Source organism: Aethalodelphis obliquidens, unplaced genomic scaffold (genome assembly GCF_003676395.1).
Source record: "Aethalodelphis obliquidens isolate GAN/ISIS:26980383/991018 unplaced genomic scaffold, ASM367639v1 scaffold6, whole genome shotgun sequence".
NCBI classification, from domain to species: Eukaryota; Metazoa; Chordata; class Mammalia; order Artiodactyla; family Delphinidae; genus Aethalodelphis; species Aethalodelphis obliquidens.
Window position 1 is genome coordinate 48,976,393 of NW_020837950.1, and position 25,121 is coordinate 49,001,513.

Sequence of the window (25,121 nt, forward strand, 5' to 3'; positions counted from 1 at the left end):
ACTTTTAAATTCTTACTTTTGTCATACTCAGAGGGACACATAGCATGGTAAAAATTGCTGCATCTCTCACCATGAGTCCTTGAATCCTCTTTTATCTCTGTGTTGATTGAAGGTAACCAGACTGACTGCTGTTTATCCTAAGCTCTTGTGTCAAGAGCTTTAATCACAGATTGACCTCTTTGTAGCATAGGGTTTGCATGTGTTTATGTGGAAGTAGGAGAAAAATATATCCTTCCATGCTGGTCTATACTTTAAACCTTCAAAGATGTCAATATTTACATATAAATTTTGAAGTCTCGTTTGAATTTTGTTCTTGAAACTCATGCTCTGGAACCGTTTTATAATAACACACTTACTTGCATTTGCAAAATGCATTTCTAATACATTTTCTCACTTTGGGAAAACTCAATCCCTTAATGGGGTTCTAGAAGAATCCAACTTACAGCAAAATCTACTGTGACTCAACTGTTGAAGAGGTCCCTGGCAGGATGGCTCAGATGTTACATTTCCACTGTCTCTAGCCCCTCCAAAGCACTGGGAGCATTTTTTGCTAAAATTCCAGGGACTGGCTGTAAGTCTTTGACTTGCCTCTACTTTTTAGGAGTTTGATTCAGAAAAGAGAAAAATAGTTATTAAAACTTGTTGTTACGTAACAGCAAAAGCGATCCTCAATGTCATGCCCAGTCCCTAGAGAAGGTTCTAAGAGGGTCTAATAGAGTCCCCTCCGTGATGCCAGAAGCCCCCTTCAGACCAACAATTGCCTCTGTAAGCTTCCACAGGGTGTCTCCAGGTTTCTTCATCCCTAAAGGGTCAGGTGCTCCCTTCTGGCTCTACTTGTTCATGGCATTCTTTTTTTTTTTTTTTTTTTTTTTTTACAAGAATGATAGAGCACCCTGATCTTAGTTCATGAGTTTAGTCATGTTAGACATGTAGAGAGAGACAGTCAACTGGCTTTTAAATGCAGTGTGTACTTTACCATCTCTTTCTTTATTCCCAAGTGAGTACGTTTCTAATTAGTTTGTCTCAAGGCAGCTCTTCATTTTCCTAGGTGCATAGATGGCTGATAAATTTGAGGCTAGGGCTGTCTGCCAAGAATTCCCTCTCCAGCTAAGACACTCTGTTTAGCAAGTGCCATGATTTTCAGAGCGAATATGTAGACCAAGGGCATACTGAGGTTATCACAAATGAAACAAACTTATAGCTCATAGGTTAGGTATTTGTACTAACATCTGCTTTGATACTTTGCAGGGATGAGGTAGAACAGCAGATAAGACTAGCTTTGAGGCTGATAAACATGGGTTAAGTCTTGAATCTTCACTGAAAGATTATGTGACCTTGGAAACTTGCCAAGCCTCTTTCCTCACCTATTAAATGAGCGTAATAATAGTTCCTTTCTCCTAGTATTATTGTAATAATGATAAAATGCATATGACTTCTTAGCTCTGTGCCTGACCCACAGTAAACACTCATAAATGTTACCTATAATTATGAAGCCTCATGTATAAGATGGAAGTATTTTCTAGGCATCCTCTTTAATATAGTATAGAGCATGTGGATTTATTTTAAAAATCTATGGGAAATAACCTCGTCATACTTTCTGTGACCTAATATTACTTAATTTTTGTTGTTTTTTAGTCAATGATGTTTCTTGTGGGATACTGACAGAACATGATGCAGAGTATAATGTTTCGCTTTTAAGTACTGCAGCAAGAAACCTGAAGGCGGAAAATCTTCCTGGAATTTAGAATTTGCTGCAAGCCGCAAAATACATTCATAGAATAGGCATTTAAAAATGAGTCATAATTCAGTCCCTGCAGCACTGCAGATATACTTGGGGCACCCTGCCATGGGCACAGCTTTCAGGAAGGATGGAGCGTGAGGCATCGTAGCAGGGCAGGCGGGAGGAGAAACAGTGCGATGTTAGTCATACCAGGACTCCGAGCGTGAATTCCAGATGTGTAGATCTCAGTCATACCTCTCAAATCCTCATAAATTACCTATATTATTTGTAAATTTATACGCCATTGTGGTTTTGGGTTAAATATGAGGTAATTTCGTCCTAGGGTTTTCAGTCTTCCCCTGTGTAAATCATTTTAATGGTATGCAAATAATTCTGTATTTGAGACTCCCAGAGAAAACGCTTACATTTCTATCTCTGTACGTCATCACCAGTCACAATAAATAGGCCTGACAGAGTGTGCCAAGGGCCCTGGCCAAGTCCGTTCTTCGAGAGAGGGCAGGGCAGCCTACAGAGGAGAATGATGGATTAAGAGCTGCCCCACCTGAATCTTAATTCCTAGTAGGTCCCTTTTCGTGTTACCATTTTCTCTGTAGTCAGATGTTGTACCACCCAAAGAGCTATAAAATGATGCCAGTGTCTTGGAACCTAATGAAGGCTTATCATCATCCTTGTGTTAAGGTTTGAAAATCAGACTTTGTCAGCAGGTCAGAGAGGCAGGGCAATTGTGGCTACATCTCTTGAGAAGCCTCCCCGAGACTTTTTGTGGGGGAAATTCAGCTGTTCTCCCAGAATCAGATTTTGAGAGGAATGGGTGCAAGATGAGGACTTAAAAAGCAATTTGTACCCAGAGTGATCATCTTTACCAAGAGATTTGAGCCTGGTATTATGTCAGCTGGTTTAAATTTAATCTTGTTTTTCCAAAATCACTGGGATCACAAAATTTGCATCGGCCCAGTCCACACTTGCCAACTAGTGCTATCTGCTTTCCTCGAAGCATCCTTGGAGCTTTCTGTTATTCCCTTACAATGAGGACAGACTGTCAGGTGACCCATACTCAGCGCTCTCCCTCAGATGCCTCTGAAAACCAAACAGTAAAGGAAGAGGAAGAAGAAACCCAGTACCTTATTTCATTTGTTTTTTAGCTCGACGTTAGGCTCAGTATAGAGTCACTAGCTTCCTGAAGCTAAAATGCATGGATAACAGTGGATTTGGGGGTAGTGTAAATTCATCTTCAAATGTGGCTGAAGATTTGGAGTAAATAGGTAATAATTATTTTTATTGTTCTTTTATACTCTTTAATATAGCAGAGTGTATTTCCTATTGACTTTAATGTCTTTAAACAACTCTCTAGAAGTACTATGGAGTTGCTGACTTGTACTGTGAATTATTATTCAGTGTTTTAAACTCAGGATTGAAATATTTTGCAACTGAAGCTTTTCTTTGTTTTTTTTTTAACATCTTTAATGGAGTAGAATTTCTTTACAATGGTGTATTAGTTTCTGCTTTATAACAAAGTGAATCAGCTATACGTATACATATATCCCCATATCCCCTCCCTCTTGCGTCTCCCTCCCACTCTCCCTATCCCACCCCTCTAGGTGGTCACAAAGCACCGAGCTGATCTCCCTGTGCTATGTGGCTGCTTCCCACTAGCTATCTATTTTACGTTTGGTAGTGTATATATGTCCATGCCACTCTCTCACTTCATCCCAGCTTCCCCTTCCCCCTCCCCGTGTCCTCAAGTCCATTCTCTACATCTGCGTCTTTATTCCTGTCCTGTCCCTAGGTTCATCAGAACCTTTTTAAAATTTTTTTAGATTCCATATATATGTGTTAGTACATGGTATTTGTTTTTCTCTTTCTGACTTACTTCAGTCTGTATGACAGACTCTAGGTCCATCCACCTCACTACAAATAACTCAATTTCGTTCCTTTTTATGTCTGAGTAATATTCCGTTGTATATATGTGCCACATCTTCTTTATCTTTTCATCTGTCGATGGACACAGTGCAACTGAAGCTTTTCTGATGCATGGTGCAAACATTCTTGTGTTTCTGTCTTTGATATGTTTTCATGTTATCAATACTTCACTAAAGGTCTTTTCTTTTTCTCACAGTCTGACAGCAACGCAAGCTTCCTCCGTGCTGCCAGAGCAGGCAACTTAGACAAAGTAGTGGAATATCTCAAGGGGGGCATAGACATCAATACCTGCAACCAGGTAAGAGCACGGCCGCTGGTTCTGTATTATACATTGAAAACACTCTTATTACCTGCAGTTACATTCCAAGAGCCCAGCTTTTTTCGTGTGCTTGTTGAATTTACTCAGATAGCAGCAATTCAGAATTATGAAAGTCCATTTTTCTTCCTTACCAACTTTTGAAGCCTCATATGGTTGTATCTAGAGTTAATAAGGCTGGCAAATTAGATAGATCAAAAATAATTGAACCTCAGTTTTGCCTATGAAATGGTCTGGGCTGCCCTGAGCTGGAATGTTGACCAAGAACGATGTTTTACTTCTCATTTATCATCAACTAGTTATCCAGACTGTGGCTTCTTTTCTTGTTTGCTGTATGCCTTTTACTTAGGGGTAACTGATTGTTACAATTTGGGATAGAGAAATAAGAGGATAAAATCAAAATTATCCCTCCCTTTCCCCCTAATTAGTTTTTTATTTTTTCAGCTTTATGCCTTTATTTATTTTTTATGCTCTATTACACTGACTAGGACCACCAAAACAATCCCCCCAATTAGTTTTAAAATATGAATTTGAATGAGGAGAGGTTGCAACTGTTGGCTTAAACGAGGTATTTGGATTATTTATCACATCCATTCGCTAAGGACTTTAGACAATATTATACATTTGGATATTATTTGGTCCCAGTGATGTTGAGATTTTTGTGCTATTTTTAACTAAGATTTTAATGCCATGAATTAAAGTGTCTAGTGGACTACAGTATTCAATACAGTGTGCTAAATGTTGCACATCGGTGTGTGTGTGTGGGTGTGTGTGTGGGGGTGTGTGTGTGTTTGTGTGTGTGTGTGAGACAGAGCTGACTGGGAAGTGAATAATCCTGACTAATTTTAAGTTAATAGGAGATGAATTTTATTGGCGGATTCTAAATCATCTATAGAATGCCTATGATATATATTGATATATATTCTGATATATATTGAGCCCAGTTACGTTCCATCTATAGTCGCCTGAAATTAGTATACGTTTCAAGTACAGCTTTTCAAAAACAACCTGATATCTTTTCATACTCAAACTTACTCTCCTCTCAAATTCCTACCTGCTGGTTTTCTCACCAATGTTAGTTCCAACAGCTCTCCACCCTTATCTTCTCCCCTACACCAGTCTAGCACTCCTTTTTCAGTTCATCTTCCACATCCACAAATTTGCACTAACTCACAACACGGTCACTTACCATGGTTGCCGTAACAGCCTCCTTAATTAGGTCCTGTCTTCATCTTGTCCACTCTGGTCAATCTCCACACTATGTCTTGAGTCATCTTTCTAAAATAAAAATATGATTATGGCACTCCTTTCACTACCAAACTTTCTATGGCTTCCAATGCTTAGGTTAATAAGATAGTTGTATAAGAATTACCTGAAGGCTTTTGCAAAGGGTGCAGGATTTTCCTTGCTCCTCTTGAGAGTAACCGGCTTAAGAAGCACTGTCATCGATGGCAGTATTTCTTTTCCTTTAGAGGAGTAACTCCGGTGGCATCAAAAATATTGAGTGTTGGGCTTCCCTGGTGGTGCAGTGGTTGAGAATCTGCCTGCTAATGTAGGGGACAGATTCGAGCCCTGGTCTGGGAAGATCCCACATGCCGCGGAGCAACTAGGCCCGTGAGCCACAACTACTGAGCCTGCGCGTCTGGAGCCTGTGCTCCGCAACAAGAGAGGCCGCGACAGTGAGAGGCCGGCGCACGGCGATGAAGAGTGGCCCCCGCTTGCCACAATCAGAGAAAGCCCTCGCACAGAAACGAAGACCCAACACAGCCAAAAATAAAAATAAATAAATTAAAAGAAGGTTCAACATTTAAAAAAAAAAATATTGAGTGCTTGCTGTAGGGAATATCAGTTTGCTGTCACCCTGAGCATCCCTATATATTCTTTTGTGTGTGTCAAGAATGAAAGGCCCTGTATGCTCTTTATCTGGAGCATTTCTCAGGGTAGTGATTGCAGTGAGCAACCTTGAGGGATTAGGTAACTTTTTCCTCTAGATAAGAAGTAGGCTTGTTCTTTCTTATTTTAAAAGCTGTGAATTCCCCAAGGTTAATGTTCTTCTTTAACAACCCACAACATGCCCAGGCATCCATCACTGGTCCTGTATGTCACTCGCATGGGATTGGGAGGGGGGCATAGGGAACTGGTGTAAGCAACATATTGACACTCAGCCGCTCCTTTTGCCATGAACTGTAAAGTCCATTGTCTCTGATCCAGGAGACTCATGTCTTCTACCAGTATCAGGAAATAGTAGCAGTTAAGCTTTTTAGCTTGTAGGTGAGATAAAATCCCAGACCTTACATAGTTCTTGACCCTGACCTATGGAATAAGAGTAAATTCCTTTATCCCAATATATAAGATCTTCATATTTTACGTCTCTATTTCTTATCCATCTTATACTTCATTATGAATCTCTTTTTGATATGTTTTTAGTGTTCTTTTGAACAAGTAATTTGAAGTTTAGATACATTAGTTACTTTAAAAGAGAAAGACAACATCCAAATTCCTATATAGATATAGATAAATGAAATTCTTCCAAAGCTACCTGTGAGATTGAATATGAAATATTTAAAAATTTTAACATGTTAATTTTATTTATTTAGTTACTTAGTTATTTGGCCGCATGGCATGCGGGATCTTAGTTCCCTGACCAGTGATCAAACCTGTGCCCCTGCAGCGGAAGTGCAGAGTCTTAACCACTGGGCCACCAGGGAAGTCCCTTCACATGTTATTTTAGACTTTTTTCAAGTATATTAAATACATTCCCCCAATTTTATTATCAGTTCATTAACATTCTAAATTTGCAGTATGCTGGAAAATAGGCAATGAAACTGTTAGAACTATTAGTTCATTTGGTAAAATCATTGTAAGTGATACCAAAAGACGAACCCAAGGAAAATAAAGTTAACCTCAGTCAAACCAAGTCCACTTCACCCTAAAGTATAAGAAATATCTTAATCTTATAAAAGATCTTGGAGTTTATTTTTAAAGAAAAACAAACTCTCAGCAGTAAATACTCAATTCTTATTCACTTTATTGACCAACCTCACTTCTTGAGTTACTTTGATAAGTTTTTAGCTGCCTAACATATTTTTCGTGTAGTGGCCGACTGTCCACTAGCATGTTACTATAAAGGGGAAGCACATGTATTTTTGTGAGAAGGCAGCAAAATGTCATGAAACCACACAGAACTTAGAGCCCAGCAGTTCAAGTTCCATCTCCACTTTTGTTAAGTCATTTCAATTCAGAAAGTGACATTTTTCTAATCTCTAAAACAAGGAAGTAATAATACATTCAGTCTTACACCACTGAGTTGCAGTGTAAATTAAATATGAAATAAAGGACTTTCTAAGGTGTACCTATTCTAATTGCAGTTACTGTGTATGTCTACCAAGAATCAGAAAAATTAAAATTGACCTCCACACAAAGTATGAGATTGACTCTCTTCAGTCACCTGAATTTACTAGGTAGAAAGTAAATGTTGTCTGGTGTTGGTTCTTTATTATTACCATTCAAGAATGTATATTAAATAGAGATTAGGGAAATGAAGTGACTAATGTTAACTAGTTAGTTGCTGTGTATCAGGCTTTGTGCTGGTGGCTTTATGTGTGATGTTTCATCAATCAGCAGAGACAAATATTATAAGGTAGGCATTTGCCTGAGTTTATAAATGCAGAAACTGAGTCCACAAGTGGTTAAGTGATGTCCCCAGGGTCACACAGATCTGTCTCTCACATACAAGTCTTTTCTACTACAGGACGTCTTCCTGAGATGTTTGAATCTTATTTTTAATCTACCATTGCTAATATAAAAAGGACTTTATTCATCCTCAGATCAACATAATATGTAGTTAAAGGAACTTTTAAGTCAAAGAGCACCACCACCAGGATTACTACTAAAACTCAAATAAAATATAGAGCAGAATATAATTTCCAAACACCTAGGAGGGCAAAAGAGGCAACTCTTCAGCCAAAGTACTGCTATTTCTAAATAAGCTCAAAGCTAAATAAGCTCAAAGCTAAAAAAGCTCAAAGCTAATATGGCATATGAAAGAAGGAAAGAAAAAGTATTCTCTATTTTGCTTGTAAGCCTGAGTTTCTGGAGAGCATTATGTCATGTAACATAGAAAGCAGGATTTTCTGTACCCTGTTGTATTTCTCAATGAAAGGCAATCTGGGCTGTACCAACTTTCCAAAAATACCACATGTATTGGCGTGCTAAGATTCCTTAAACTGAAATTTGGATGAAAATCTTTTTCTTTATAAAATTGGTCTCGTAACTACCATGAGAATTTTGAAATTTAGTTGAAAAATACCATTTGGCTTCTAATTGTTTAAATGATGTGGGAAAAATTCATAAATTTGACACAAGACAATATTCTTAAAAAAAAAACTTTGTTTTCATATTTTTCGCAAATAGTTACAAATTTGTTAACTTTCATTTTCCGTAAAAGATTAAGCTGGTAATGTATTTATTTATCTTTTAATCTCTTGTACATTCAGAAAGGAGAATAAATCCTAGTGTTTGCTCCTTATTTTTGAAACTCATATATACTTATTTTTTAAATTTATTTAGTAATTGTTCATAAGATTACAATATTATAAACAAGGTTAACAGAGCAAGTATTCAATAAATATTAGCAAATATTTTTATATTGATTCTCAACCTAAGTTTTAGCAAAAGTGGTGCTGGGTCTTATAGGCAGGACAGAACATGAAAGGTATTATCATAGCCTGTGTCACCAATTAGGAAATATCACGTTTAGTAGCAATTTGGTAACAGTTACTGTTTATCTGGGTTTCTTTAAATTAAAATCTTTTTTGGAACTAAAATCTTCTTTATAAATGCCATTTGGGTCCATCTGGTCTGGACCTCTCTTTAAAAATGCCAGAAATGACATTTAAAAATGCCAGAAACAACAAAAGTGAATAACTGAGAATTGAATTCATAGAATTAATGGAATATGGAATGAACTATATATAGTTTTCTAACAAGTTAAATGAGGTAAAAGTATTTGTACAAATAATCTTGTTATATATCTATGAGCTTATTTTGACCCCTCATTTAGAAGAAGCCAAAGGTGTTGCATCTGTCTAGTTCTGGCTATGTGTGCTCTTGTTTCTGGATTCTGCATTATTCTCTGATTTTTTTCAATACATTAATACCAGTTCTTGCTCTATACTGAGTAGTACTAAGTTGGATTTGAATAATGTATGCTAAATATTTTGAGAACTTAGAATTTTTAGTTTCAATGTTGATAAGTCATCCAATGTAAAGTAATTCCGGTAGAGACTTCCTCAACTACTTGTCCATAGCTCTGAAAAGTTTCACTCCTGTGTGTAACTACACAGGATTATGAAGATCTTCTTTCATTTAAAAATTGCCAAGGGTAGCTTCACTCAAATATTTTTGTGACTTGTCTTTTTTTATTTTATTTTTAAATTTTTTTATTTATTCATTTATTTTTGGCTGCTTTGGGTCTCCGTTACTGCCTGCGAGCTTTCTCTAGTTGTGGTGAGCGGGGGCTACTCTTCATTGCAGTGCGCGGACTTCTCATTGCAGTGGCTTCTCTTGTTGTGGAGCTTGGGCTCTAGGCATGCGGCCTTCAGTAGTTGTGGCTCACAGCCTCTAGAGCTCAGGCTCAGTAGTTGCGGTGCATGGGCTTAGTTGCTCCATGGCATGTGAGATCTTCCCAGACCAGGGATTGAACCCATGTCCCCTGCATTGGCAGGCAGATTCTTAAGTGCTGCGCCACGAGGGAAATCCCGACTCGTCTTCTTAAGTACTCTGCTAATGTGATTTAGATTGAACAGAACAATTTATATTCTAAGAATTCTCTTGAATGCTCTTTTTCTATGATTAAAAGATGTGGATTTTAAAACATAACTCCCAGGCAGCCACTCAAACCTCCTTAAGTCATCTCAAATTTTATCATCATAGCAGTCTTTCGGCCAGTCTGAACTCAGGCTTACCATTTGTTTATCTGTTTATTCAAGCATGTATTGTGTGTTTACTATGTGGCAGGCACTGTCCTAGGTGCCATGAAGAGAGAGGCAGAACCCTGCCCTCATATAGCTTATAATCTACAACCTGAGAGAGACAGTCTCTAAGGAAAAAACTAAAATATCTGGAAAGAGAGATGGAAGTAAATGACAGGGAGAAAAACATAGTAGGGAGGGAGGAGAGGGAGGGGAAGGGGAGCAGCATGTTACTTGAGGTCGGATGGTCAGAGGAAGACCTGAAGGAATTGAACAAGGAAGCCCTGCACTGTTTGGAGGGAGTATATCTTAGAAGAAGGCTTGACGGGGAGAAAACCCCAAGGAGGGAGCATGCCTGGCGTGTTTGAAGCCAGTGTAGCTGGAGTAAAACGAGGGAGGGGAAGAGAAGTAGGAGGTCGGGGAGAGCCCAAGGCAGCACCAGAGAGCATGTAGGCTATTTTAAGAACTTTGGCTTTAATTCCAAGAGAAGAGAAGTGATTAGCAGAGAAGGGACATAAGCTGACTTAAGTTTGAATAGTCACCCTTAGACTGAAAGGGAGCAAGGGCAGAAGGAGGGAACACTTTTGAAATACTTTACCAAGACAAAGGAGTATTAACACTTTACAACGGAGTATTACACTTTACAAAGGAGTATTACACTTTCTGTCATACTTTCAGTGAGAGATGAGGTGTTCCAGGTAAGCAGGCAGGAGAGATGGTGAGAAGTGGTTGGATTCTGGATATATTTTGAAGATAGAGCTGATAGGTTTTGTTGATGGATTTCATGTAGTCTAAGAGCAAAACAGAGGAGTCAGGGATGAAGGCTGGGGTCGCAAAGAGAATAATGAGGGTGGAAGATTCATTACCCGAGAGGAGAGAGAAGGTGTGAACTAATCGTCTAGGAGAGTGGGAGAGCGTGATTAAGTATAACAGTGAATGATTGCCGAGTGGAAAAGGGAGGAGTCAGAGATGAAGGCTGGGGTCGCAAGACGAATGTGGGCTAACGTTTCATTAACTGAGATGGGAAAGACTGTGGTTTGAGCGGGTTTGAGGGAATAATCAGAAGGTCACTTGAGAACATGTTAAATTTGATTTGTCTGGTTGATATCCAAGATATTGAGCATGTAGTTGGATAGATGCATCTGGCGTTCAGAGGAGAGAGTTTGGCCAGAAATCTATTATTTGGCGCATTCAGTGTTATAGATGTTATGTAAAACCAGGAAACTGGACAAGGTTGCCAAAACAGTGAGTGAAAAATTTATGAAAAATTGAAGAGGTCCAAGGACTGAGCCTTGGGACCCTCCATCTCTTAGAGGTCAGGAAGATGAGGAGGAACCAGCAAGGGGAATGGGGAAGAGTTGCCCAGAGAAGTGGCAAGAAACCCTGGAGTGCAGTGTCCCGGAAGCCAAGTGAAGGAGTTATTTTCAGGTGGAGGAAATGATCAACCTTATAAAATGCTGTCGATCAAATAAGCTGAGGAACAGAACAAATGCTGTAGTGAAGTGGTGGTAGCTAATGACTTGTTAAAGGCATTTTCAGTTGCCTGGTGGGGTGAAAGCCTGACTGGAGTTGATTCAGTCGGTAATGAGCAGACCAGATACTACTGGAAGGTCTCTTTCTGTAACGGGAAGGAGAGAACAGGGGACGTAGCTGGAAGAGGAGGTAGGATTAAGAGAGGCTTTTTAAAAAATATGAGATAAATCATAACATTTTTGTTTTATTAATGGAAAAAAGCAGAAGAGGGAAAAATCAATGATGCATGAGAGAGAGGGTAGACTTGCTGGATGGTGTCCTAGGGTAGGTGAGAGGGGATGGGACCTGGTGCGCAAGTGGGGGAGTCGGCCTTTGCTAAGAACATGGATAGTTCAGGAAAAAGAAGGGTTTAGGGATAAAAGACCAAGAAGTAGTGTGGGTGTGGTGCTGGGAGCTGGATGTGGAATGGAAATTCTCTTTTAATTGCTTCTAGTTTTTAGTGAAATATGAATGTCATCAGCAGAGAGCTAAGATGGGAGAGGAGGTGTTGGGAGATTGAGGAGACAGAAGATATGAAATAATCATCTAGGAGAGTGGGAGAGAGAGTGATTAAGGGTAACAGAGTATGATTGCCAGGCAGTGTTAAGGGCCCACTTAAGGATTATGACAAGCGAGCACGTATGTGTATCTCTGCAGCCACATTCAGACATGGGATCAGTTGCAGAGATTGTGGTTGAGCTAAGCATGTATAGTACAGCCAGAGAAGGGCAAGCCAACTGCGGATGCATACAAGGGAATGACTAAAATGATTATAAAGATTATGCATGGAATTTAGGCTGAATGAGGAAAGAAATGGACACAGTGAGAAGGTGAACAGACTCTAGGTGTCAGGGGCTGAAGGATTATTTGATTTGGGTCAGTAGATTGGCAGGAGGGTAAATGGAAGTTAACGGCTCGGGTGCTCGAAGTTGAAATCCTGGAGGAAGATTATATCATTGGAAATGACCGTGGAAAGAGTAGATGAGGTAGAGAGAAGAAAAATTATTGGTGGAAAAGTCAGGAACCTGAATGTGTAGAGTTCTGGGAAAACCACCTTCATATATGTTGGAAAAGGTGGCAATGAACTAGAAGCTAAAACCTTCAAGAGATGAGGATGGGATCTAAAACATACAGGCTGGTGGCTTCTGGAGGTTTATGTAAAAGGATGAGGAAAAAATCATTTTGAAGAGCAAGGAGCATTAACATAGCTCCACTGAGTCCAGTGGTTAATTGGGGTGTAGGGGATAAATATTATCACTTGAGTAGACTTCAGGGAAGCAGTAGCTTCGGGTTTCATTTAGAACAGAAAGGTTAAAAGGAATGCTCAGAGAAAAGATTTAAGACACAGATGCTGCTAATAACCACATTCATGTCTTCTAGAGGCCATTGTGTAAGAGTTTCAGGACATGGGAAGTGATCAGAGACATAGTTAGAAAAGGGGATAGCAAGGCATACAGGGGTTGCATTTGGAGGGACGAGGATTCACGTGGTGACTGGCACAAAGAGGGATACAGGGTGTAATAAGTTTAGTCCGTATGGTCCCAACCAGATGGTGATGGTGAGATTGTGAGAGTTGTCTGGAGCAAGATAAGAGGCAGCAGGGAGTCTAGCCAGGAGCCCATAGAGTTATGGAGTCTCACCTTGATTTCTGCTGTGGAGGGTCAACAGAGGGAAGATCTTGATCCAAACACGTATTCAATACAGCTCTTCAGATACGCATTACAACCAAACACAGGTGGTGTGTGAGGTAAGAGGTAGATGCCATTTTCGCTTAGTCATTTTTCTGCTTGGTTATTTTCTTTGTGCCATTAAAAATCAAACAGCCCCTTCACAGTAACCGAGATTTTGTCCACTCATAGTCTAACAGTCTCTTTGTTTGCTGATCACTTATTCTAAACAGTCTTTTTCCTTTCTTCTATAGAAGTTTCCCAAGCCTCTCCCATCCCTCCCTACCCTCATAGATTTCTCCTTATCCTTTCGTGTGTATGTGTATGTGTTTTGATGATTATAAAGGTGTAACCCCAAATCCTAGGATCTCTAGTCTTTTCAAGGCCTTCTCTCTTCTGGAATAAGGAGGAAGGGAAAAAAGGAAACCTTGTTTTCAGATGATACCTTCTTTAGATTCAGAAAAAGAGAAGAGAATTCAGCAGCTCCATATGAAAAAGTGCTTGTCTGTTGAGATGGACATGATCAGGGGCTACGTGTCTCTTGATGAGCCTATATATGTACGTGCGTATAACTTGATGTAGGCAACTGATTTTAGTCCTTTACTCAGTTTCTTTTCAGCCTCTTCCCGCAGAAATGAAAGGTCTTCAGGGTAAGATGAAAGAGTCTAAGATGCAGATGAACAAAAACTCATAAGGGCACACCTTGGAAGAGGTCATCCCTGGCTCTCCCCACACCCTCATTCCCCTAGCTACCACCACCCAAAAAAAAAAAAAAAAAAGCTACCATCAATAAAAAGAAGAAAACTTCTTTGTGCAGGGTAGAGGGGGCAGAGAGGACAATCTGAAATTAAACCCTGCACCTGAGTGGGTATGCAGACTCACTGCGGGGGTGAGAGAAGCATGCCACTGCCCTTGGGAAAGAAGTTTATTGGAGAACCTGTGATGTGATATTTCCCTTAAGGAATGAGGGAAGACAACAATAGTGCCCATGGGAGGCAGAGGAGGGAAGTAGCATGAGAAAGAAGCAATTTACCAGGGAGGTGAGAATATATTTTCTCATCCAAAGCAACCACCAGAAGTTATATCAAGAGATCTGTTATTCAAGTTCCCTTGAAATTATTAATTTAGACCTCAAACTGGAGACGGTCTCTACAGCCCTTTTTTTTTTTTTTTTTTTTTTGTGGTACGCGGGCCTCTCATTGTTGTGGCCTCTCCCGTTGCGGAGCACAGGCTCCGGACGTGCAGGCCCAGCGGCCATGGCCCACGGGCCCCGCCGCTCCACGGCATGTGGGATCCCCCCGGACCGGGGCGCGAACCCGTGTCCCCTGCATTGGCAGGCGAACTCTCAATCACTGCGCCACCAGGGAATCCTACAGCCCTTTTTAATGACTCCTTTTAGTGAGATTTCTGTGTCTCTAAAGAAGACATTAGATTCTTATTAACCATTTGCGTTCACAGCTAACAATTTAGCAATACACAGAAAGGAAGGCAAACTCCACAAACTGGGAACTTGGAACATCAACAACACAGGAAAATTAAGGGGTTTAAAAAGAAAGGCCCATGAAGTATACCAATCTAAATACGGCTACTAGCTTATATGAACCAGGTCACAATGAATGATTTATAAACTAGTATTTAAGCTTCAGTGTTTAGTGAAAAGGGCACTTTGCTGCAAGGAATAAGACCCAGGATTGGTACACAGTAGATTTCCAATTAATATTTGATAAATGAATAATTGAATAAACACAGACATTGAGCCAATCACTTAAATTATTCTGAGTCAAATAATCCATTCGTGAAATGGGAAGTAATAATACCTATGATATCAAATAATAGTTTCTTTATTGCATACTTACTACATGCTCATCACCGTGTTACATACTTTATGTATGTAATCTTCGCAACATACTTCTCTACCTTAAAGGGAAACTACTTTGGGCTCAAATGATACGTGAGAAAACCCACTGTGTTGCACACACTCATTCAGGAGGCCAAATTATGGCTGTGACAGTTGCAGTTGGAGAGAAGTTAATTAACAAAAAGTTGGGCTGGCCACAATGGATGATTTCACTCAAGATAGAGTAGCTGGATGGACAAATTCTGGATAAGTTCTAACAAGTTTATTCCTTCCAACTTAATCAAAATTGTCATTATTGCTTTCAGACAACTTGTAATTCTGTGGGAAATAGTAAAGCTTCTAATACTTAGGAAGGTTCTAGTCTTCCTTCCTCAAGCATCTATTCTGCTTTCCAAATGGAAAGACCCAAGTTTCATCAGGTTATGTTTACAGACCATCTCTTGAGGTAGTATTTCTCCTACTTAGAGAAGGAGATTTTGGGGGGAGCCCTGAGAATACATCTGTATGCTTCAGTTTCAGAAATCCTGCATTAAGATTCATGTTCCTTTAAATGATTCCTTGGAATCAATCAAGAACACAAGAACAAGAAATTACTAGATGATATTTAATTAAAATGTGATTTACCCAGATGATCTAGCATATGTCTATTAATTTTTTTAAGATTGGCACTTAAATGAAAATATCAGATTAAAAACATTCTCAGAGAATTTTGAGATCCTCAAGAGCACATCCAAGGATTCCAGGCTGAGAAAAGCCACTTTATCTTTTTTTTTTTTTTTTGCGGTACGCGGGCCTCTCACTGCTGTGGCCTCTCCCATTGCTAAGTACAGGCTCCGGACACGCAGGCTCAGCAGCCATGGCTCACGGGCCCAGCCGCTCCACGGCATGTGGGATCTTCCCGGACCGGGGCACGAACCCGTGTCCCCTGCAGCGGCAGGCGGACTCTCAACCACTGCGCCACCACGGAAGCCCGAAAAGCCACTTTAGATTAAATCCTTCTCTCGCGGTCTAATTTGATCTTATACACGTTAATATTAACCAGCTTCAGCCTCAGAGAGTGCACTTTTCCTGATTGTGTTTCCAAAGGCTAGAGGTGGACATAGTTGTACCTGACTTGTCTGTGCACTGACCACATTTCCTGATAGAATGCACAGTGACTGGATGAATTAAACAAAATCCTGCTTACCTCTGCATGAGACATACTATTCATTAGCTCATTCATTGTAAGAATATTACTGCAGTATCCTTCGCCTTGTGCTAGGTACTATATTAGGCGTAGAGGTTACAAAGGTGAATAGATTTGACTTTTGTTCATAAGAAGCCTTGTTGGGAAGATAAACAGGACACAAAATTCAATCAGTTGTGAAAAGAACCAAATTTTGTGATTGTTCCGAGGATAAAGTGACTAAGCTGGCTTGTGTATCGCAGACAAACCTGAAATTGATACTGAATGCAGTTTGCAGGAATCATTTTATTGGGTTGGCCAAAAAGTTTTTTCCATAACATCGTCTGGAAAAACCTGAATGAACTTTTTGGCCAACCCAATATTATGATGGAAAGCAGAGTGATGGTGTGGTACTTGGAAGACTCCCATAAGCTAAGTTTTCTTGTTTGATGGCTCCCTCCTCACTCTTCCCATATTCTTTTAGAGCCCAGCAAGCCAAATTTGGCTTATTTTTAATTAAAATTGTAAAAAAGGGGGATATTATTAATTATTAATTATCTAATAACATTACTAGATTTTTTTATGGGTACCTGAAAATGTAAACTTGGTTCCTCGCACAATGCTTGGCATATAATACATGTACAAAAAAGTTTAGGTGAATAATTGATATTCAGTTATTATTAATTATTGAATTTAAGCTTTCTCTAGTTTACATTAATTTGAAACTCTGTGCCATGTTTTTATCTGAGTTTAATATGGTGGACAACATTCTTGTGTCTCACTAGAAGTAGGCGGACACAGCACATACTAGAATGAGCTGTGCGGAACCTTTTTAGGTTGCACGCTCCTGTCTTGCTTCCTTCCTTTTGAGGTCCTGCCGCTCTTTCACTCTCTCACTTCAATTTCACCCTTGGCCCCTGGAGGCACATCCACTTCAGGCTGCCCCACTAGAGGAGTTTTCTCGTTTCATTTAAAAAAAAGTTACTGGTTAATTCTGATATACATTCCTTCCCCTGCTTGCCAATCTTGATAAATTCTATGTCAGAAGAAGATCCATGTTTTTAATGCCCTCTTTTAAGATGAATTGATTGAAATATTAAATGAGTCAGTGATAAATGTACAAAGATGAGACTTCGTCTAGTAGATAATTTCTATTATTTTTTTATTTTTTATTTTTTTGCTGTACGCGGCCTCTCACTGTTGTGGCCTCTCCCGCTGCGGAGCACAGGCTCCGGACGCGCAGGCCCAGCGGCCATGGCTCACAGGCCCAGCCGCTCCGCGGTACGCGGGATCCTCCCGGACCGGAACACGAACCCACGTCGCCTGCATTGGCAGGCGGACTCTCAACCACTGCGCCACCAGGGAAGCCCGATATTTTCTTTAAATCTTCTGGAAATTATACTCTCATTACTTGTCATTTAAGAACCAAACAATTTTACTACTGTAAGTAACTTATGGGATCAACCAAACATAACCCCTTTCCTCCATTTTTAAGTTAAATTAAAACTAACTAAGCTTGGCATGGACATGATACTATAACTGTCTAGAATTCATTATAGAATTCCTTTCTAATTTTGACACTCTTAGAGATTGTAAGTCTAGAGGCCTAAAGGAAATAGTTTTTCTCCTTAACTACTGACTTATTATCAGAGGCTAAGATATTTTTATTCTAAAAAATATCAACTAAGAGTTAATGAGAAATTGAGGTCTAAAGAAAGCGAAATAGAATTATAATGCAGAGCCCATAGGGTTTTTTTTGTTGTTTTAATGGTAGGGTTTAAGACTATAGTTTCTGAGCTAGAATCACCAGGTAGTTTATAACTCATAATGTTCAATTCAGGGTTAAATGAGTTAATGAAATTAAAAGCTTAGATCTAAGCCTGACACATGAGAATAAACTGTAATAAGTTTTAGGTTTTATTTAAATAATTTGCTGCTGACTTTTAATGTCTAAATCTCTTTAAACCATGACTATTATAATAAGTAGCTCAAATAATTTTCTGTCTTTGAGCTTCATGTTAAGTCAGATGTCTTGCTTTAATACATGTTAAGTCAAATACTAAAGAAGTAATTTATATATCATTTCTCATAAAATTAACCAGAGAAATGAGACCACATGAAAATGACATTTAACTTAGGAGAGTTAAAACTCAGTAGTAAAATAACAGCTCTTTGAATTTTTGACAGGATGACTACTAAGAGACCAGGTTCCCATCTGCTTTTTAGGTTTCATTAGAATTCAAAATACATTTAAAAATAATCATTTCTGTCTAACTTAATAATTTTCCTAGCCCAGGTAAGCATTTATGTGTTAGACCCAAAATACTCAATTCAAGAGTGGTTTGTACATGCTCCTCTGTGGGCTTTAACCATGGAGGAAGAGGCCACAAGCCAAGGAATGCAGGTGGCCTCTAGAAGCTGGAAAAGGCAAAAAGAACTGTTCTACCCTAGAACCTCTGGAAGGAATGCAGCCCTGCTGACACCATGATTTTAGCCCAGTGAAACTCAACGTGGACTTCTGACTTCAGACTGCCATCTGCTTGTGGCCCCTTCCATGAAAGAAAAAACGCTCAATTCAGCTCATCATCTTTATCCAGATCTCTGTGATAGAAAACAGAAAGAGTTAGGAATATGTGTGAATTTATTACTTTCTGCATCTAACCAGGAAATCATAATATCTTACATTTGTAAGAGTCCAAATAACATAAACTTACATTACTTTATTTATATATTTTTTTACATCTTTATTGGAGTATAATTGCTTTACAATGACATACATTACTTTATATTCTTGGTTTTTTGCATTTTTGCCATTTTATTTTATTCATATTTTTATTTATTTATTTTTAACATCTTTATTGGAGTATAATTGCTTTACAAAGGTGTGTTAGTTTCTGCTATACATATGAATAGTGTGAATCAGCTATACATATACATACACCCCCATATCTCATCCCTCTTGCGTCTCCCTCCCACCCTCCCTAACCCACCCCTCTAGGTGGACACAAAGGTGATCCCCCTGTGCTATGCGGCTGCTTCGCACTAGCTATCTGTTTTACATTTGGTAGTGTATATATGTCCATGCCACTCTCTCACTTCATCCCAGCTTACCCTTCTCCCTTCCTGTGTCCGCAGGTCCATTCTCTATGTCTGAGTATTTATTCCTGTCCTGCCCCTAGGTTCATCAGAACCATTGGTTTTTTGTTTGTTTTTTTTTTTATATTCCATATATAAGTGTTAGCATATGGTGTTTGTTTTTCTGTTTCTGACGTACTTCACTCTGTATGATAGTCTCTAGGTCCATCCACCTCACTACAAATAACTCAATTTCATTCCATTTTATGGCTGAGTAATATTCCACTGCATATATGTGCCACATCTTCTTTATCCATTCATCTGTCGATGGACACTTAGGTTGGTTCCATGTCCTGGCTATTGTAAATAGAGCTGCAATGAACATTGTGGTACATGACTCTTTTTGAATTATGGTTTTCTCAGGGTATATGCCCAGTAGTGGGATTGCTGGGTCGTATGGTAGTTCTGTTTTTAGTTTTCTCAGGAACCTCCATACTGTTGTCCATAGTGGTTGCACCAATTTACATTCCCACCAACGGTGCAGCAGGGTTCCCTTTACTCCACACTCTCTCCAGCATTTATTGTTTGTAGATTTTTTGATGATGGCCATTCTGACCAGTGTGAGGTGATACCTCATTGTAGTTTTGATTTTCATTTCTCTAATGATTAGTGATGTTGAGCATCCTTTCATGTGTTTGTTGGCCATCTGTATATCTTCTTTGGAGAAATGTCTATTTAGGTCTTCTGCCCATTTTTGGATTGGTTGTTTGTTTTTTTGATATTGAGCTGCATGGGCTGCTGTATATTTTGGAGATTAATCCTTTGTCAGTTGCTTCATTTGCAAATATTTTCTGAGGGTTGTCTTTTCATCTTGTTTATGGTTTCCTTTGCTTTGCAAAAAAGCTTTTAAGTTCCATTAGCTCCCATTTATTTATTTTTGTTTTTATTTCCATTTCTCTAGGAGGTAGGTCAAAAAGGATCTCACTGTGATTTATGTCGTAGTGTTCTGCCTATGTTTTCCTCTAAGACTTTTATAGTGTCTGGCCTTACATTTAGGTCTTTAATCCACTTTGAGTTTATTTTTGCGTATGGTGTTAGGGAGTGTTCTAATTTCATTCTTTTAAATGTAGCTGTCCAGTTTTCCCAGCACCACTTATTGAAGAGGCTGTCTTTTCTCCATTGTATATTCTTGCCTCCTTTATCAAATATAAGGTGACCATATGTGCGTGGGTTTATCTCTGGGCTTTCTATCCTGTTCCACTGATCTATATTTCTGTTTTTATGCCAGTACCACACTCTCTTGATTACTGTAGCTTTATAGTGTAGTCTGAAGACTGGGAGCCTGATTCCTCCAGCTTTGTTTTTCTTTCTCAAGACTGCTTTGGCTATTCGGGGTCTTTTATGTTTCCATACGTATTGTGAAATGTTTTGTCCTAGTTCCATGAAAAATGGCATTGGTAGTTTGATAGGGATTACACTGAATCTGTAGATTGCTTTGGGTAGTACAGTCATTTTCACAAAGTTGATTCTTCCAATCCAAGAAAATGGTATATCTCTCCATCTGTTTGCATCATCTTTAATTTCTTTCATCAGTGTCTTATAGTTTTCTGCATACAGGTCTTTTGTTCACTTAGGTAGGTTTATTCCTAGGTATTTTATTCTTTTTGTTGCAATGGTAAATGGGAGTGTTTCCTTAATTTCTCTTTCAGATTTTTCATCATTAGTTTATAGGAATGCAAGAGATTTCTGTGAATTAATTTTGTATCCTGCTGCTTTACCAAATTCATTGATTAGCTCTAGTAGTTTTCTGGTAGCATTTTTAGGATTCTCTATATATAGTATCATGTCATCTGCAAATAGAGACAATTTTATTTCTTCTTTTCCGATTTGGATTCCCTTTATTTCTTTTTCTTCTTCTCTGATTGCTGTGACTAAAACTTCCAAAATGATATTGAATAATAGTGGTTAGAATAGGCAACCTTTTCTTGTTCCTGATCTTAGTGGAAATGGTTTCAGTTTTTCACCATTGAGAATGATGTTGGCTGTGGGTTTGTCATATATGGCCTTTATTGTGTTGAGGTAAGTTCCCTCTATGCCTACTTTCTGGAGGGTTTTTATCATAAATGGGTGTTGAATTTTGTCAAAAGCTTTTTCTGCATCTATTGAGATGATCATGTGGTTTTCTTCCTTCAATTTGTTAATATGGTTTATCACATTGATTAGTTTGCATATATTGAAGAATCCTTGCATTTCTGGGGTAAACCCCACTTGATCATGGTGTATGATCCTTTTAATGTGCTCTTGGATTCTGTTTGCTAGTATTTTGTTGAGGATTTTGCATCTCTGTTCATCAGTCATATTGGCCTATTGTTTTCTTTTTTTTTTTTTTTTTGCGGTACGTGAGCCTCTCACTGTTGTGGCCTCTCCCATTGTGGAGCACAGGCTCTGGACGTGCAGGCTTAGTGGCCATGGCTCACGGGCCCAGCCACTCCACGACATGTGGGATCTTCCCAGACCGGGGCATGAACCCGTGTCCCCTGCATCGGCAGGCAGACTCTCAACCACTGCGCCACCAGGGAAGCCCTATTGTTTTCTTTTTTTGTTGCATCTTTTGATATCAGGGTGATGGTGGCCTCATAGAATGAATTTGGGAGTGTTCCTCCCTCTGCTATATTTTGGAAGAGTTTGAGAAGAATAGTTGTTAGCTCTTCTCTAAATGTTTGATTGAATTTGCCTGTGAAGCCATCTGGTCCTGGGCTTTTGTTCGTTGGAAGATATTTAATCACAGTTTCAAATTCAGTGCTTGTGATTGGTCTGTTCATATTTTCTATTTTTTCCTGGTTCAGTCTTGGAAGGTTGTGCTTTTCTAAAAATTTGTCCATTTCTTCGTGGTTGTCCATTTTATTGGCATATAGTTGCTTGTAGTAAACTCTCATGATCCTTTGTATTTCTGCAGTGTCAGTTGTTACTTCTCCTTTTTCATTTCTAAATCTACTGATTTGAGTCTTCATTTTTTTCTTGATGAGTCTGCCTAATGGTTTTTCAATTTTGTTTATCTTCTCAAAGAACCAACTTTTAGTTTTATTGATCTTTGCTACCATTTCCTTCATTTCTTTTTCATTTATTTCTGATCTGATCTTTATGATTTCTTTCCTTCTGCTAACTTTGGGGTTTTTTGTTCTTCTTTCTCTATTTGCTTCAGGTGTAAGCTTAAGTTGTTTATTTAAGATGCTTCTTGTTTCTTGAGGTAGGATTGTATTGCTATAAACGTCCCTCTTAGAACTGCTTTTGCTGTGTCTCATAGGTTTTGGGTTGTCGTGTTTTCATTGTCATGTGCTTCTGGGTATTTTTTGATTTCCTTTTTGATTTCTTCAGTGATCTCATTGTTATTTAATAGTGTATTGTTTAGCCTCCATGTGTTCGTAATTTTTACAGATTTTTTCCTGTAATTGATATCTAGTCTCATAGCGTTGTGGTCAGAAAAGATGCTTGATGCAATTTCAATTTTCTTAAATTTACCAAGGCTTGATTTATGACCCAAGATATGATCTATCCTGGAGAATGTTCCATGAGCACTTGAGAAGAAAGTGTATTCTGTTGTTTTTGGCCAGAATGTCCTATAAATATCAATTAAGTCCATCTTATTTAATGTATCATTTAAAGCTTATGTTTCCTTATTTATTTTCATTTTGGATGATCTGTGAAAGTGAGGTGTTAAAGTCCCCTACTATGATTGTGTTACTGTCAATTTCTCCTTTTATGGCTGTTGGCATTTGCCTTATGTATTGAGGTGCTCCTATGTTGGGTGCATAAATATTTACAATTTTTATATCTTCTTCTTGGATCGATCCCTTGATCATTATGTAGTGTCCTTCTTTGTCTCTTGTAATAGAGTTTATTTTAAAGTCTATTTTGTCTGACATGAGAATTGCTACTCTGGCTTTCTTTTGATTTCCATTCATATGGAATATCTTTTTCCATCCCCTCCCTTTCAGTCTGTATGTGTCCCTACGTCTGAAGTGAGTCTGTTGTAGACAGCATATGTAAGGGTTTTAGTATCCAGTCAGCCAGTCTATATCTTTTGGTTGGAGCATTTAATCCATTTACATATAAGGTAGTTATTGATATGTATGTTCCTATTACCATTTTCTTAACTGTTTTGGGTTTGTTATTGCAATTCTTTTTCCTTCTCTTATATTTCCTGCCTAGACAAGTTCCTTTAGCATTTGTTGTAGAGCTGGTATGGTGGTGCTGAATTCTCTTAGTTTTTGCTTGTCTGTAAAAGGTTTTAATTTCTCCATCAAATCTGAATGAGATCCTTGCTGGGTAGAGTAATCTTGGTTGTAGGTTTTTCCCTTTCATCACTTTAAATGTCCTGCCACTCCCTTCTGGCTTGCAGAGTTTCTGGTGAAAGATCAGTTGTTAACCTTATGGGGATTCCCTTGTATGTTGTTACTTTTCCTTTGCTGCTTTTAATATTTTTTCTTTGTATTTAGTATTTGGTAGTTTGATTAATATGTGTCTTGGCAAGTTTCTCCTTTGATTTATCCTTTATGGGACTCTCTGCACTTCCTGGACTTGATTGACTATTTCCTTGCCCATATTAGGGAAGTTTTCAACTATCATCTTTTCGAATATTTACTCAGTCCCTTTTTTTTTCTCTTTTTCTTCTGGGACCCGTGTAATTCGAATGTTGTTGCATTTAATGTTGTCCCAGAGGTCTCTGAGATTGTCCTCAATTCTTTTCATTCTTTTTTCTTTAGTCTGCTCTGTGGTAGTTATTTCCACTGTTTTATCTTCCAGGTCATTTATCCATTCTTCTGCCTCAGTTATTCTGCTATTGATTCCTTCTAGAGAATTTTTAATTTCATTTATTCGGTTGTTCATCATTGTTTGTTTGCTTTTTAGTTCTTCTAGGTCCTTGTTAAATGTTTCTGGAATTTTCTCCATTCTGTTTCCAAGATTTTGGATCATCTTTACTATCATTACTTTGAATTCGTTTTCAGGTAGACTGCCTATTTCCTCTTCATTTGTTTGGCCTGGTGAGTTTTTACCTTGCTCCTTCATCTGCTGTGTATTTCCCTGTCTTCTCATTTTGCTTAACTTAATTTGTTTGGGTGTCTCCTTTTCACAGGCTGCAGGTTCGTAGTTCCCGTTACTTTTGGTGTCTGCTCCCAGTGGGTAAGATTGGTTCAGTGGGTTGTGTAGGCTTCCTGGTGGAGGGGACTGGTGCCTGTGTTCTGGTGGAGGAGACTGGATCTTATCTTGCTGGTTGGCAGGACCACGTCAAGTGGTGTGTTTTGGGGTGTTTGTGAAGTTATTATGATTCTAGGCAACCTCTCTGCTAATGGGTGAGTTTGTGTTCATGTCTTGCTAGTTGTTCAGCTTAGGGTATCCAGCACTGTAGCTTGCTGGTCATTGAGTGGAGCTGGGTCTTAGCATTGAGATGGAGGTCTCTGGGAGAGCTTTCGCCATTTGATATTACGTCGGGCTGGGAGGTCTCTGGTGGACCAATGCCCTGAACTTGGCTTTCCCGCCTCAGAGGCTCAGGCCTGACACCTGGCCAGTGCACCAAAAGGGAGAAAAAGAAAGGGAGGGAGGGAGGGAGGAAGAAAGAAAGAAAAGTGAAAGAAAATATTAAAATAGAAAAAAATTATTAAAAATAAAAAGTAATTAAAAAAAGAGAGAGAAAGAAAGAAGAGAGCAACCAAACCAGAAAACAAATCCACCAATGATAACAAGCTCTAAAAACTATACTAAAAACAAAAAAACAGACAGTCAGAACCCTAGGACAAATGGCAAAAGCAAAGCTATGCAGACAAAATCACCCAAAGAAGCATGCACATGCACACTCAGAAAGAGAGAAAAAGAAAAAAAAAAAAAAAAAAAAAAAAA

The 25,121-nt window shown here is 38.8% G+C and overlaps 1 protein-coding gene across 8 annotated transcripts in view; it reads left to right on the top strand.

Moving 5' to 3' along the window:
* Nucleotides 1-25,121, top strand: part of ANK2 (ankyrin 2) — a 570,766-nt gene that overhangs the window by 358,388 nt on the left and 187,257 nt on the right. For all 8 annotated transcript variants that reach the window (XM_027103570.1, XM_027103569.1, XM_027103568.1 and 5 more), the window contains one exon: nt 3,858-3,959. In XM_027103570.1, coding sequence (XP_026959371.1) covers nt 3,858-3,959 — 102 coding nt within the window. The remainder of the gene's footprint in view (nt 1-3,857; nt 3,960-25,121) is intronic.